Source organism: Dermacentor albipictus, chromosome 9 (genome assembly GCF_038994185.2).
Source record: "Dermacentor albipictus isolate Rhodes 1998 colony chromosome 9, USDA_Dalb.pri_finalv2, whole genome shotgun sequence".
Lineage (NCBI taxonomy): Eukaryota > Metazoa > Arthropoda > Arachnida > Ixodida > Ixodidae > Dermacentor > Dermacentor albipictus.
In genome coordinates this window covers 15,447,967-15,464,069 of record NC_091829.1, presented here as the reverse complement: position 1 = coordinate 15,464,069, position 16,103 = coordinate 15,447,967, and the positions used below count along the sequence as shown (strand labels likewise).

Here is a 16,103-nt window from a genome sequence, read left to right as displayed (position 1 = left end):
CCACAAGTTTTCATCGTAGTGTTATATTTTTGGTGTTGGTAATTGTACGGACTGGACCAATTGGTTACGTTATAGGAGCTTTGCGATTACTCTCCGCGTGCGTCGTAAATTCCGCGCATTGCCTCAAAGACACCTTTCTATTGACTCATGTACACACGCTAGTAACTCTAGGCTGGTGCTAAGTACTAAGGGCATATAGAAAGGTGCACGGTCCACTAACCGCGGTTATACTTGTGCGAAAACTGAAGGACGCGTATATATAGCATTATCTGATGCTTCGCCCCCGCCGGAAGTACAATGGACCCATCCCTAAGCAGCGGCCGGTATATGGGGCTTCATCAATGCCAAACAAGCTGCTGCGTCATGGACATGCCGCCATTTTCTTCGGGGCGTGACGTCGGCGCGACGCGCAGAAAAAATGGCGCTCACGGACCCGATTTGCATTCGTGACGGGACACAAACTTGACGCTTCGCCTAAGAATTTGTAATGGAGGCAGTGGACCTAACGTTGTTGATACAGCAAAACAGTTTTCCTCCATAGAAAAAATAAAGCACCTAGCTCAAAGCGCACTATTAATCCGTCGAAGACATCTCTCGATCGCTTCCGTCGTCTGCTTCATTCGCCAGAATGCGTGTCTCCGAGACACCGAACGAGTCGTCGTATATCGGCGTCAACGCTCGTGTTTTCTACCAACACCACCTAGATAGCACAAGGCCTGTGCACTCCTATCCATGACGTCATGCTGCCTGGACCGACTGCCATAGAATCTAATGGGGATGCTCCAGAGTAAGCAACAGTGACTTTGACGTCGCCGCTTTCGTCGCGCCAGCCTTGGCAATGGAAATTTCGGGCCAAGTAGCATGACGTCATGGAGCGTAGTGAACAGGCCTTGTGCTATCTAGGTGGTGTTGTTTCTACCCTGAAGCAGCGACCAACCAGCGGCGAAGAGCGCAATTTTCAAGTCCCGTTAGCGCTATCTCGTGAAACGCAAATGACTTCGAAACAAGTCGTTGGATATGCAACCAAGCTCGCTCTTTTAAATATTTCTGGGGATCTAAATCTTTAAATGTCTTTACACTCTAAGTTTATTTGTTCTTTGCAGAAAGTTCACATTACTGAGTTTTATATCGCCCCCTTCGCGGCACAGTTAGGTCTTCTGGCCATCTATTACTAGGTCGTGAATTTGATTCCCTAGAGCAGTGGCAGCGTACAGACAGCGGCAGAATGCAAAATACCCGTTAAAGTACCCCTCTTTATCAAAAATTTAGCCGGGGCTCATTTGACGAGAGCGCCCCCTTATCTAACAACTAATTGGCAGAGAGTGGGGATATCACACAGTCAAGCCCTATTCAGGACCGCGTCCATTAGGACATGATTCGTGGTTCTCGCGAGAGGTGGCAGTGATTCCTAAGCACTGGCATTCGTAGATGCGGCAGTCGGCGCGAACAGCTCGCAAATGCCGCGTCATCGGGGTGTGTCCGTTTCCTTAGCATCAACAAATTTTGGACAAAGTAAAGAGCAAGGTGTAAAAAGCCTTGGCGACTCGAGCTGTCACGTGATGCGCGTCGTACTGTTTTACAGCATTCATTGCTGGTTTATCCGATCCACAGAGCCGGCGTGCGAAAACCGATCGGTGAAGGAATGTCGCGAAAGTACCGCGTGAACTTCCATAGTTATCGTTTCAAAATGGCGGCGTTGAAAGAAGGGGATTTTCACAATTCCTTGCCAGGATTCCGAGGCGATCAGCAACCCGAAGGTGAGTACCACTGTGCCTGCTTTAGAAGGCGTGTTCTGTTTGCGCACAACACTGGAAGTACTTTTGTTGCCTTTGACTCGGGTGATTTGTGCGCGTTCCAGTAATTGTCGAGAGCGGTATTCGGTGCCATCCACAGTGGCCACTTGCACACGTCGCCACTGCGAATCGCAAGTCACCACTTGCGCAAGTGGTCGCTTTCCTCCAAAAGCGAGTCGCAAAGCTGCTGAACCAATCGCCGGCGCAGAAACAGCTAGTGCAGGAATTCGGAATACTATCATGGTTATCTTACGTGAGCAGGGTTGTGCGAGCAGACACGAACGACAGCAAATGCGAGACACTTCCGCGTGGTGATGGGCCGGTCGCACTCGCCGTTGTTAACATCGATTGCCGCTACTCGCTCCTTGTCAGCCAGTCGCGCGACCTCTGTTAGTCGCCGAGGTGGATGCCACCTTAGCCCAGCCACGCCACTAATTATTTGCTTCAGCCATTCACACTGAGCTCTGGTGACGGGACTTCAGAAATACCGCGCTCATTGAATTCCGTTGGCTCAGCGCCTCAGCGTCAAATTATACTGCATTTTAAAGCGTTACGCTTGAGCATGATTTACTTTTATCGTCCTACTTGAGCCGACTTCACTTCTGTGTGAATTTCAATGTGCGAAAGTTAGTCTAAACAAGTGTCCCCATATACTGGAAAGGAAATGACGAATGCTTTGTGGTACCTATACATATATCTGAATATGTCTAGATCGAAGGAAATTCGCGTTGCGCTTATTAAAACCCGAACAGTGCGCGTACAAAGATGCCGAATGATGTTTGCAGCTAATTAAAGCTTTTCGACTGCTATTACGATGTGTTAAGAAGAATCGTGGCTTTTACACCATGAAACAAGTAATGATTTGCAGAAGCTAATTATTGAGTGGTTTCCAAGACTCGAACGCATGTTGCATCTAATGATGCAGCATCGCTTGAATTATGGCAGTCTCACGGATGCAATTAGCACGAGTGGAGTTGGATCTGCTGCACTAGATTCGATTGTGTGTGCAGCCTGCGAAGCCTTCGCTAGCCCGCACGAGCGTGCAGTTTTCTAGAGCCTGCATACACGTACAGCTCCAGCTAATGTTGCCTAATGACTGCAAAAACGGCCACCAAGCATCATTGGCGCCCGCATGGAAGCGCTATCTCACGTCATGAATGTGAAACACATTCAGCCTTGTTCGCTAACAAGGAATGCGCTTATTAGTGTACAACAAGCATACTGTATACTTATACTCTACACTGCATACAGTAAACGTGTCGGTAGCAGAGCCTATATATGCTATGCTGGTGTTTCCTCTTCCTTTTTTCCCTTTTTGTGGCTGCGGGCAAAGTTTACTGAAGAAAAACGAATTCTGGCACGTCCCTAAAGGTTGCGGGCATGGTTGATCTCCCGCGATTTAGATTATACGCTCTATGCATTGCTGAGGCTGTACTCCCCTACTGGAAATCACAATGGCGTCGGTACCGTGGAATGGCAACTGAGCGGCGGGAAGATGTGCCGTCAATGACACATTAAAATGATTTGTAAACCTTGTTTTATTGTTCTTTTTCACCATTTTTGGTTCCGATCTGGCACTGCCCGTCGATCTTCCGATTAAAAGGGATGTGACCACAGGCATGATCATCATCAAGCGGCAAGGTCTTCGTAAAAGTGTGACACAGCCCTTAAATGATGGAGTCATGCGAGTATGTAGGGTCCGTTGACTTCTATACTTTTGTGTAAGTGGTTTTGGCACGTAAATCCCCACAATTTAATTTTTTTAGCCCAGGAGGAGGGGGTTGGGGCCTTAGGTAAATTCCGCTTTAGCTGCCGCAAACCAATGAATACTGAGGCGTTGTTACTGTGTTACTGTGCGTCCCAGTGAGACCGGCCCCCAACCACTGACTAGCGCAACTCTGTGAAACCGATATGCGACGGAATAAAATGCGGCCCTCACACTTTAGCAACCAGTGATGGTGGCCCGTCATAATAGTTCAGAGACTAACATGACGGGACCCCTCACCGTAATGAGTGATTAAGCGAAAATCTAACCTTGTTCACGGCTCGGCGCGGTCTTCAAACGTCAAAACAAACAGCTCATATCAATAAATACAAAACGTCGTTAATACTCTGCCCTCAGCGCGAGACGAGACTAAGCGATGGCCGAATTTATTTCATGCCGTCATGACGGAGAGCAATCAGAAAATGTGAATTCGTATCGGAGCGGCCAACCTGGGCAGCCTGGGCCAAATAGGTTAACAAATAATTTTCGAGGAGTGGAAACCATGCCCTGATGCTGAAGCCGGACCACCGCCATATTATAAAGGGTCGATAAAACATGCTTTTGTGAAGGAAGGAAGAAACGAGCTTACCTAAAAAACGCGCAAAATGGTGACTTAATTTTGCCGTACAGGTACTGGCTGACGCGCATATTTGCGTTACAGATCTTTAGGAACAAGCCTGATCTTGCTTGGAAATTGTTTCACATGACGCCAGCTAAACACAGTTAATAGCTTTGTTGTCAACAACCAGCTCTTGTTTTATAATTAGCTAGCATTTACGCTCACAGAGCAAAAAGCACTTGCTCAGTGAGCGTGTTCTAGTAGAGGCAACGCTGTTTTCACCTGTGCTGGCAGCAAGCTGCGAAACCTCCCACTCCAAAAAATTATCTGAAAGCTCCTTAGTCTGGGCGCTGCCTTGTTACAGAGTCATGGTAGCCGACGGTAGAGTTCGCAGTATACTGCATGCGCATTTGCCAAGCATATCGCGTATCACGTCAAGGTAAATGATTCGTGATCGGTTTATGGTATCTATTGGTACGCTGAAGCATTAGCCGTAGAGATATGCAGTAGCGCGAGCATACGCTTACCGTAGAGGTGTCTTCGCTGCCGCCCACAAAGCGCAAGCTTGCACTTTTAGTTAGGCGCAGCACTTGCGTTGACCTTTGCCGTTGTCCAGTGCTCCATTTCTGACGCGCAGCTGTGATACGCTGTTGGAGGCGACGTTGCTCGCAAGCAAAAATGCACCGTGCAATGACTGGGAGATGCTGAAAGAAAGATGTACTGCGCAAGTGAGCTCGAAGACGTTTCGATCTAGCGAGTTGAAAATTTTCGTATGGAAATAGCGTGCGTTACTACCAGTAACTGGAGGAAGTACAGTACGGATCCCGTTGGAGGCAACAGAAAAACGTCGTCTGCTGGACTCGAAGACGCTACCCCCAAGCACCTAGCCGTACTGTCCAGCTGCCTTGGTGGCGTTACTCCCAAGAGCATACGGGCTATGCGAAGCCTGAAGCCGTTACTCTCAAAGTTCCACACATGCTGTCAGGCCAGTGCACGTTAGTTTTCGACACAGCAATGCGTATCGTTGATCATGAATAGCAAAAACGGACTGTACAGTGCTCTCAGACGACGTTACTTTTGGATGCATCAAGGCGCACCATGGGTTTGCCTAAACGCATTACCCTCGAAAACAGCTACGGTGCATAGTGCAGCGGTACAACAGACGTTACCTTCGGGAACCAAGCCGTACTGCGGTACAGCTAGAAGCGTTACCCTCAAATAGCAAGGCGTGCTATACTGGCAACAAAAGCGTTACAGATTGTCATTCTGCACGGCGCGAACGAGCGTTAGTCTCGAACAAGTAGCACCGCTGTGCTGTTCTCGAAGACGTCATGCTCGGCGGCAGAGAGAGCCACTGTTGAGGGTTGCGATTCGTTAAGGCCGATTTACGCTAGAGCCGCACGGCAGACGGACAGGGCGGCGTGTGACTCAAGTGTAAACCAACCCTTAGTGCCTGCAGTCGAACAACGAGCAATACCGACTCCACTAAACGACGTTAGAGCAGGACTTCTTGTTCGCCTACGTGGTGCAGGTTCGTCTTGGTAGCAATGATTAACGCCATGTCTACCAAGACGACGTTACCTTGGCGTATAGCCAGGCTTACTGTACAAGGCTGTGTGGCGTTACTATCGAACAGCAGTGTGTACTGTATCGGACTACGAAGGGGAAAAAAAGGCTGATTGTCGAGCTCACGCTTTCCCTGTCACACGACGTGTTCGAACGAGCAGAAAGGCGTGGACAAAGTACAGCAGGAATCAAGTGCAAGCAAAAGAGGCCCTTTCTTTTTATGTCAACACACACACACACAACACACACACTGTTCCTACACCGTGGCGGGGTTAGTGGTTCTGGGCCCCTACATCTGGCCGTAGTCGTGTGGCTGGTAGAGCGCCGCCGCCGCCGTCGGGTCTGCAACGGGCATCGGAGCCGCCGCCATGTTCGCCGGCATCCCGTAGTACTCGCCGTAGTAGGGAGCGTACCCCGGCGCAGGCGCCGCGTAGTACGTGGCCCCGTACGGTGCCTCCCAGCCCGTGGGTGCCGGCAGGGCCGGCGCGTAGGCTGCGGCCGTGGCGTACGGATTGGAGACGGCTGCGGCAGCGGCGTAGTCGTAGCCGTAGCCGGCGACACCCGGTGACGCACCAAGAGCGAAACCAGTGGGCATCGGCGGCGCCGACTCCGGGGGACTGGACGCCGCACCGACGGTGGGCGTCGGAGCGCGGCGCATCATCTTGCGTTCGAGGCCGGCCTGCTGGTACATGCCCGCCGCGGCCCCTGCTCCGCCACCTCGGCGCGACCGCGGCCTGAAGGGTCCGACCCCGCTGGCTCCAGCACCGCGCGTCGTCCTCGCTTTATCTCGAGCCCTCTCGACCCGCAGCAGCGCACCGTTGACGATGGCACCGTTCATCTCGCGCACCGCCTCGTCGACGCACGACATGTCCTCGAACTCGACGAACGCGAAGCCCGGCGGGTTCTGCGCCATCCAGACTTCCTTGAGGCGTCCGTACTTGCCGAACTCGCGCTCCAGGTCCTCGCGCGCCATGGCGCTGTCGAGGCCGCCCACGAAGATGCGTCCCGACAGGACGTAGCCGCCGGTCGTGGTCGAGCTGCTCATGGTTACGATGGACGCTCCTTTATGCTGATGGCCTGCGCCACGGTGCTCAAACCAGTGCCGCTGCTGCTGCTTCGGTCAGGGTTCCTCCTGCGCGCACTCACCGCGGGCCTCGGCTGGTTGTTTCGAACGTTTCTCTTCGACAACCCCTGGCGGCAGCTGCACCCGTCTCCGCGCCTGCTTCGTCGTCGTCGTTGCGGCAGCAGCGGCTGCCACGTGCATGCCAGCGGGCAATGAACGCCGCTCGACGTTGTCTTTCTCGCTTTCGCCTGCCCCGACACACGTGCGTTGTGTGATGCATCTCCTGGCCAGGGCGGGCTGTGTGCAGCGTTCATGTACTCTTTGGAGACGCCAGTTGGTCTGGCGGGGAGACCTGAGGCTAGTCTGTGCAATGCGTTACATGGCACAACGTTGCTGTTAGCGAACCAGACGGGCACGGCGTGTGGACGCTGTGCTTCGTTCACTTTTTACCGCTGACCACCGCGGTGTTGCCCCTGCGCGTCCCTGCAAATGGCCGGAGTGCACTCTCTGCGCGTCGCCCCCATTACGGCCTTCGCAAAAAGAGTGTTCGCCACTCTTGCGACCGCCGCTCTCCGGCAGCGCTGTCCATCAACCCTTATTAAGACCCCTAGATATATAAAGAAAAACTTCTGTCTAGATACCTTAACACCTGCCCTGCCGCTCACTGTCATCGCGCAGAGGCGCATTCAACGGGTTGCACGTCAGTTATTATTGATAATTTTGCTGACTGAGGCTTTAATTGCGAAGCATTTCTTGCCTAACATTTACCGCTTTGACAGTATCTATCTAGCCGCCTACGTCTTGGTGCTCTCATGGTCGTTTTGTTAACTTGGTATGTATCAAAAGTGGCATAGTATGACAGGAGTGTATGACGTACTTATATCATCGGTAATGGCATGAATATCATGACATGTGTGCCATGTAGGTCATGAAATGGCCGCCTTTGTCTTGGTTCTCTCATTCGTTAACTTCGTATATATCAAAATTGGCATAGTATGACAGGAGTCTATGACGTACTTAAATCGTCGGTAATGGCATGAATATCATGACATGTGTGTCATGTAGGTCGTGAAATGGCCGCCTATGTCTTCGTACTCTCATTGTCATTTCGTTACCTTGGTATGTACCGAAATTGGCACAGCATGACAGGAGTGTATCACGAACATAAATGATAGATCGTGACATGCATGTCTGGATTCTCATGAACATCGTAATATGCGTGTCGTGTAGGTTATGAAGCAGTCGCCCATGTCTTGGCGCTTTCATGGTCGTTTAGTTCACTTCGTAGGCTCCCTACGCATACCACCGATTCCCACAAGACGTGGTATCCGCCGGCTTTTTAGTCTTTTATCATTTTTAGGACGGCGAGTATCAAAGACGCCGCGCAGTGTCCTGCAAATGAAATGTGCCTTGCAGAGTTCGCAAGAACTCTTTAATTGTGTAGACACATGTTGCAACAGAACTGCTTGTTGGCCTAGTTGGTGCTTGCTAAAAGACATGTTTTTTGCCGCAAGTTAACACACACAAAGGAAGGCACATAAAGACAACACGGGCGGCACTTCCAACTGGTTTAATTTGGGCTGTGACCCTTGAATATATACGCATACACGCATGCGCAGGCTGTTCACAAATCTACGTTACCCAGCGGTCAAACAATCTTGTTTCCGATTTGTAGAGCACGATAGATGTATCGCTAATGCAATTTGAACCTTTCTTTTTTATATAGTAAGCTTCCGTTAGCTCACGGGGTGTTTGATTTCTACTTCTGCCAAGAATCCTAATCTATACGCAATAATACACAAAATACGCAAATAAATACACCAAAAAATATAAAGAAAGACTACTAGGTGCGTGTTGAACAAGGTTCTCTGGCGTGGTGCGACTAAACTATTGTACAAGTAAAGAAAGAAGATTCACAATCATCAGTTTGTGTAAAATAAGGTGTTAGCGAGTGGGTCCTGTGATCTCGTGTATGCCTTGAAACTGGATGGGTTAAACATACCGAGGGCTCGAGCGCCAACTTGTGGTTAAGAAGCAGGTAATTCTATAGTAAAATAAACCTGACTGCGTTCCGTTGGATGCGTTCTAGTTTGCTAACGTTACCTATGGAAAACTACGGCTTTTAATTCTTGCCTGCGATAACCTTTGAACAATTACTATGTTCCAACTGCGCACCTCACGTACAACAAACTAAAATTACAAATGTTGTCAATCTTGCCAATATAAATTTGCAATGCAGAAAATATGCCGTACAGCCTTAAATACATTCTTGATGTCTTATACAAGTACGATGCAGATTTGTCGATCTTCTAAGCTTCAACGCTTGCGTTGTTGACCAGGGGTGTACTTCTACCTAGCGCCTACGGCCGGGTTGATGATGATGATTTCTTGGCCTCGTCATTGAAACGGGGCGGTGTCAAATAGTCACCTAGCCTGCTTGAGTTAATCAGGTGTGCTACATATGCATTTCATTGTAACCTTTTTGCATACATCTCCTTAAACATCTTTGCCTACTTGACTATGTACCTTATACCGCAACCTATTCCTGTAACGATCCGATCGTACCAGTCTCTTCCCTGCTTTTTCTCCCCCAATACTCTAAACGTCTAATATATATCTCGACTGCTTCCGTGCAATTTAAATCCAAGCGATTCTGGAAGGTGTACGTTACCTACGGGTGCCACTGTGTGAATCGCTTCACGTTCTGTTATGGGATGTGCTGAGTGGTCTCCGGATTTTTTGCTGCAGCATACACATGCGTCAACCAGTTCCGAATATTCGCTCCGGTGTGTTCTTGTCCTTAGGCAACCAGCTCGAGCCTCAACTAGCAAGACACTTCGCTGTGTGTTATTGTACAGATTTTCCCTTCTAATTTCTTTCTTCCCATCCTTGTAAATCTTCCGTGATCTTTTCTGTTTCCATTCCTTGCATCCGATTCACTGCCTCTTTCTCTCACTTCTTTTTTTGATGACTCCTGGTTGTCTCGTTAAGCTTTCAATTACCCCGTACTTGGTCGCCAAATTTCTTGACCTCTTCCTCCATTCTGTGTCCACGCTTGTCGGCCGTCCCAGGCCGTCGTCATCGGGCTGCCGTCATTGTGTCAATGTCATCCCTTAAAATTCTCATTCCACACGTGTCATGACATCGTCATCATACCACCTTCGCACACCGGCGCAGTGGGGCCTTAGCAAATCCACTACAACGGGCACAGTCAGGGAGCCCAGACGGGGAAGCTTCTTCGTAAAGGACATCAAGCAGCTCATGGGACGGCTCGTCGGACGCATCACCGGTCAGTACGGGTGTGTGTCTGTTCAACAACAACAACAAACGTTCCGAGACGTTACGTGGACAAAACCACACTATGATGATGGGGGAAACCGTAGCGGGGAGCGCGGAATAATTTTAACGCCCTGAGGTTAAAATTGCCGAGGACACAGCCGCCTCGGCATTAATCGAACCCGCAACCTCGAGCTGGGCAGCGTAACGCAGTAGCCACGAAGCTATCCTGCGGCACGTTTGCTGGACACGAGAAAATGTACATGACGGGGTGGGTCATGCGTATAGTTGCCCCCCACCTTCTCCTGATTAGAGCTTCTCCTGATTAGAGCTTCTCCTGATTAGAGCTTCTCCTGATTAGAGCTTCTCCTGAAAGTAGAGCTGAATATCAACACTAAATCAGTTTAGATAACTGAAGTATTATGTATTCAAGACTGTTCGTTCTATCTACACATTCATCCAGGTGGCTTTATAAATATGGCCTGCTGGTTCGAGGTAGCTACCTCGAGGGAGGTTGTTCGAAGCGTGAGGTAGCCGTCTCAAGTTTCGGCCACAGTGGAGGAAAATATTCCCCGCTATGGCGTGTCTCGTGGGCCGTGTGTTGCTCCGAGACGTAAACCCTGTCATTGGATTTGATTTTCGTTTGTTTATGTGGCGGGAGAGCGTTGTCGAAGCCAGTGAAGAAAAAGGCCAAAGTTTCACTCTGTTAATTTCGCGCCCACACCACGGCGTGATGACGTCATGAATTTCATTGTATTTCTCGCTCATTTCGCACGCTGGTGCGGAATCATGAAGGCGGCGCCATGAGTCAATTGTTCCGTGCTCTTTTTCTGGATGAAGTATCCGCCAATTTCGTCTTGCCAGTTGGAGAAATGTTATTTTACTGGTGGAGTTCAACGTGTTCCTCTTCTTTACGAGGGTTGCAATGTGGGCTTGTTGGTAACGCATCTTCTTCTTTAGTTTTTCAGTGCGTTTAAAGGAACATAACTGATATTACTTTCTTTTTCAGAATTGCGGCCACGGTGGCCGCATTTCAATGGGGCCGAATTGCGAAAACACCCGTCTACTTACATTTAGGTGCCTCATAATCAGAAAATGGTTTTGGCACTTAAAACCCCCGTAATTTAGCCAGAATCACCATGGCAGCTGAACGATCGCAGCACTACATTTGCCTCTAGTCTATTTAAGAAGAAAGTGTGCTTATCCCGGGAAGGCTGTCTTTGAATTACTATGCGATACCATTTCGTGCGTCTTTCTTACTATATTCCCCGATCGTGTCATTTTAATGCCCGCTCCGCAAATTACATACGATTGAGGAAATAAGAGAATGCAGATAAGTGGCCCGTTCGCTACTCTCTCTCTCTCTCTCTCTCTGGGGAGTCGGACGGGGGCGTGAAGCAGAGGACAGGAGTTCACGTTATTCAGGTGCACTTGAAAAGTGCCCATTAGCTACAGTCGGACACCCATGTCTGCTGTCTCTCCCTTGTTCCCTTCCGTCGTTCCTTGTTTGCGCTTGGCTCAAACAAGGAACGACGGAAGGGAACAAGGGGGAGCGACAACTTTCGAATGTTTATTCTCTATTGCATAAAGTCCAACACATACACGCAGGCGAATGCGCAACATACAGAACAGCTTACATACATACATACATCGCACTAACTATACAGCATACATACATCGCACTAACTATACTTACCCACGTATTCTAGAACGTTCCTCCCCTCAGCCCTCCACCTCAACGATGATGATTTATTGGCATCCAATTTGAAACGAGGGGGGATGGAGAGGGGGTGGCAAATGTTATAGAAACCCATAGTGTCCGCGTGAGAATTATTTCAATGTGCTAATAACCTCCTTTGTGTAATACGTTTGACGTGTCCTAGCGGTCCGCGGCGCCAGTCCAGCAGAACCACCTCTGGATGCTGGCCACGATCGCTCATCGCGGTGCAGGTCGATGCTTCATTCCGTGCCGATGCTGAAGCTGTCTTCGCCACCTCGTCGAGCGCACTGGAGAATAACTGCAGAGGGTGAACCTCCATAGGAAGGCCACCACGTCCTCAGGCGTCAGTGGCCGGCACAACCAGGTCGTCCTCGTGCTCGATTTCTGCGCCACTGACGCAGTCAGGTTCGCCAGCGCTTGACTCTGCAGGGACAGGTCCCCCTGCGAGCTGCGGCGGTGGCGAGGAATCCCCAAAACGGTAGCCGTCACTGATGTTGGCTTTCGCGGCGAAAGCCGTCTTCGCGCCATCTAGACATGTCTGGAGCCGGGACCCAACCTCGTCACGAAGCATGGCTTGGTGCGCAAGGAAAAAAAGAAACCGGACTACCACCAATCGCGCTCTGATGTCCAGCCGAGCTGCGGGGTGTCGGTGCCCCTGGATGACAGCAACAACACCTGCGGCTAGAGCGCCTCGCCGTCGCCTTGCTGCTTGCGGGACGGCCTGCACCGAAAAAAAAAAAGAACACGAGGAACTGCCACCGCCATACTGCACGCACAGCGAACCTCGCCAAAAGCACAGCCGCATAATTTATGGACGGAATCGCTGGAGTGCCTGCCGCTCGATACAGGCACTACATTCCTGTCGAACGGCATTTGAAATCTCGTAGTTAGTGGCCCGCGTGGAGGCATTCATCGCGCCTCGTCAAGCAAGAAAACTCGTAAAAAAAATCAAAAATCATAATTTTAAATATTGCCAAACAAAACAGTTCCCTTGTAGGTAATTTAACATACTGCATACTTCAATGTGCGCTTTTCTTCTATATTAAAATATATTCATTCGTGACTTTACAGATAAGTGCTTGTGCCACAAGCATTAGTGGACCCGCGTGCGCCCATGGGCAGCTTTTATGTCATGCAGAATGGCGCTGGTGGTGGTGTGGTCTGTTGTTTTTTTGCATGTTTGTTCAAGCGATGCCTTCACTTTAAATATCGCTTGAGTTAGCTCAAGGACTCGGCAGGTATTTAGCATCGGCAGGCGTACCATGCATCTGGACGCTGTTGCATAGGACGTACTGCATCACGCCGCGACGAGCAATGCAGAAAGTCACTTAATGTAACACTGTACAGTGTTGTTCTCCCTACGGTTTGTGAACACGCTACATGCGGTGAAAGTGGAAGGTTCAAATACTCTTCAAATAACATGTCGCAACGCTGCCTCGCCTAATAGCTGTTCGCTGGAATTGCTGATTGATGTGGTTTTGCCCAGAAATATACTTCAATAATATTGGGAGTAGGGTTTGGATAGATTAATATCTGACTGTTGGCCTTACTACATTTCCTAGCAACAGAGCTGGTAAGCTTTTGCTTAAGCCCTTGAACTATTGGGGGAGTGTAGACGAGACCGCTGCTATACCCTATTCAAACTGACCTCACCAACTCACTATTGAAGTATGAAGCATGGCTTGAGAACAAAACTTCACAAAGCTACGCGGCATCAGCCTCCGTTCCTGCCCGCGAAAATACATACTATGAAGGGTGCACGTATGAGCAGAACAGAAACAGAAAACTACTCATGGTGGAGTAGAAGGCCAGAGGCACTTCATTCAGGGTGACCTTTCTGCGCTACAGTTCTTCAGTTCTGGCAGGGCTACGGCGACAAGCATCAACAAGCAAGGAACTTTTTTTTTTCATTGCATAGCCGGAACCTAGCCTTTTTCATGGGACTCTGCTTCTGCCTGATGCCTGAGGAAGTGCCGGAATCACGAAAGCCTCGCTTCGTGATCCAACCGGCCAGGCGGGATTCAGTCGCCTTAGTTGACAGTCTCGATCACGGAGGGCATGGTCTGTTACCATTACCGCCGTGCGAAGGTGACGCCTTTCGTCAGTGAGCTGCAGTTATATCTTTACACGACGCATGCATAATAGCGACCCGCCATGGCAGTAGGGTAAGTATCTTTAAGATATTACCTCGAAATTTAGGCACATGCAGTAAAGTACAAAAGCGGCGTTTATGGAACTATGGCCCTTAGCTTACTTCCTTATGCGCGCTGAAGTACAGTAAGCAAAACAAGACAGGATGTGAAGACAGTATTCAGAGAATGGAGTCCGAATACTTAGTACAAGTTATTGATGGTGTGAATCCTCGGCGAACTGCGTTAGTTAGCACGGGCATTAAAGATTAAGTGGCTTACTTGCTGGCCAAAGTGTAACGTATCCAAATAACGACACAGGCTTAGCTTTCTACCAGCCATTGCAGCAATGAGCGAAAGAAACGCAATGTATTCCGAAAAAAAGAGCTATATGCGTTACAACCGCCTAACAAGTTAATCCTAGAAACTCGGCACAATACACTGCAGAACACTTACTTGATCTTAGGGAGCCAGTAATGTTTCCGACACAGATGTTCTCATGCATACTGTTCGGCTACGACGACACCAACAGGGCTCCCTCCGCTGTCGAACTGCTCGAGAATTATAGAAGTATTGCGGCTCGCCTGCCTCAAGTGTTAAATCCTTTTAAATGCAAGCCTCAAACAGTGTTAAGCGGCCACTACGGGTAGTGACCGATAGCGACTGCGTCGAACGCAGTCTCAGTTCATCTTGACAATTAATCTCAGATCTCAACCGGGACGCTCAAATCACTTTAGTTATCATATAAAATTTGCCCCTTGCTACTACCGTTCTCTTTAGTCACCTAAGTGTTTCCAGTGCACGCGCACTGCGGCCCCATTTCGATGAAAGGGCAATCCTCGGCTCAGTTGGTCATGCGATTTCTTGGCTTACTATCTCATGTTCGCGCAATGTGAAGTCTGTTTCGAGAGCAAATACTTGTCCTAATTACGCGTTCTTTTTTTGGCGATAGCGCCGTGATTTGTGTCAGGCGCGTATTACCGCATTCCGCGATGTAAAAACGTTTACGATGTTGAGAACCGCCGCGTTGGTAGCGAACAGATAGCGGTCGAAGCTGCGGGCACCATGACGCAGCCTCCCAGTGTCGCTTGCAGCGGCGAATGGTGGCCTCCCAGATTGTGCCAGCACGTGTTGAGCTCAGGTGTGTCAGTGTGCCTATTGCACCGAGTCAGCATCTGAGTACGGAAGCTAGAAGCGCCAGGCCTGCAGCGCGCGGCAACCGACCTGCAGGCGCGTACGGCCCGCGCCTTCACGAAAACTCGCGTAGCCAACACCAGGGCCACGGAAAGAAATTGATGACGCAGAAGCCCAGCAACCAATAAAAATGAAAAGGCCAACTAATGAAAAAAAAAAATTACGCGCATGCCGCACATGCATTCCGGGAATCGATGTAAGAGAAGCTTTCGTTACAGCTTGCGTAAATTGACGGTCATATGCGGCGATATTGATGCATCTCTGCTTTCTAGGCGTGCTTGAATGGGAAGGTAGGAGTTGTCCCCATGCTGGAACTTCCTCTTCAATGTAAAAATTCTGGTGCCCACATCCGAATCCAATCGACGCTGCTCAAGGGGTGTTAACCCCCAGGTTTCAGGAAGATAAAGAATTCAGGAATCTAGCAGTCGCGTATAACGCGCCTAATTTTGCGGCGTCTATAAAAGGACCGAGATCGATGCTGTGAGCTGTCTGTGATGAAAGTGGACTTAGAATGGATAGAATTTCATCTCTCATTTGATTGACCTTTGTATAAAAAAAATCTTTAAATATAGTAAAGTGCGCCATTAAAGAAACTTCATGTTAATTACGTGTTTCTGGCTAGGAAAAATTTGTTAGAAACATAGACATATAGTAAGAGAGCTTCTGTTCTGGCTTGCGTGGTCACACGATTGCTCCGTTATGCTGTTTTGGTGGTAAGATCAAAATGTGTGTGCCGTAGCAGTCACGGCACTGCTATCCTGCTCAAACTTGTGGACGAAATTTAAAGTGAGATCTCCAGTGGACCGCGTCTTTCCCAGCTCCTGTGTTTGTTATTCCGCCCAGTATCCTCAAAATACCAAGCAGAACTGATTGGCACTCGCTATCTTTACTGCCACCATAAACCAAGAACACCAATGAGGGACGTCAAAGTAACCCGTGTGCTCAAATCCGGAACCGCCCACTACAGCGTGCCTCGTAAACAGATAGTGCTTGTAGTGGTTGCTAAAGCGTAAAATCCCAGAATTTAATTTTAATTCT

At 49.3% G+C, this 16,103-nt stretch overlaps 1 protein-coding gene and 2 long non-coding RNA genes across 3 annotated transcripts; 1 reads left to right on the top strand and 2 right to left on the bottom strand.

The window, feature by feature from the left end:
• Positions 1–5,871: 5,871 nt before the first annotated feature.
• On the bottom strand, positions 5,872–7,239 carry LOC135903661 (uncharacterized). The gene has a single exon (XM_065433984.1). The coding sequence runs from the start codon at positions 6,726–6,728 to the stop codon at positions 5,973–5,975; it is 756 nt and encodes a 251-aa protein (XP_065290056.1). The 5' UTR covers positions 6,729–7,239; the 3' UTR covers positions 5,872–5,972.
• A 2,136-nt stretch (positions 7,240–9,375) lies between these two features.
• LOC135903660 (uncharacterized) lies at positions 9,376–12,340 on the top strand. The gene is made up of 2 exons (XR_010564881.1): positions 9,376–10,045; positions 11,906–12,340. It is a non-coding gene; the product is annotated as an uncharacterized lncRNA (long non-coding RNA).
• On the bottom strand, positions 11,572–14,711 carry LOC135903659 (uncharacterized). The gene is made up of 2 exons (XR_010564880.1): positions 14,328–14,711; positions 11,572–12,463 (listed from the first exon to the last, which is right to left on the bottom strand). It is a non-coding gene; the product is annotated as an uncharacterized lncRNA (long non-coding RNA).
• Between the last annotated feature and the right edge of the window lie 1,392 nt (positions 14,712–16,103).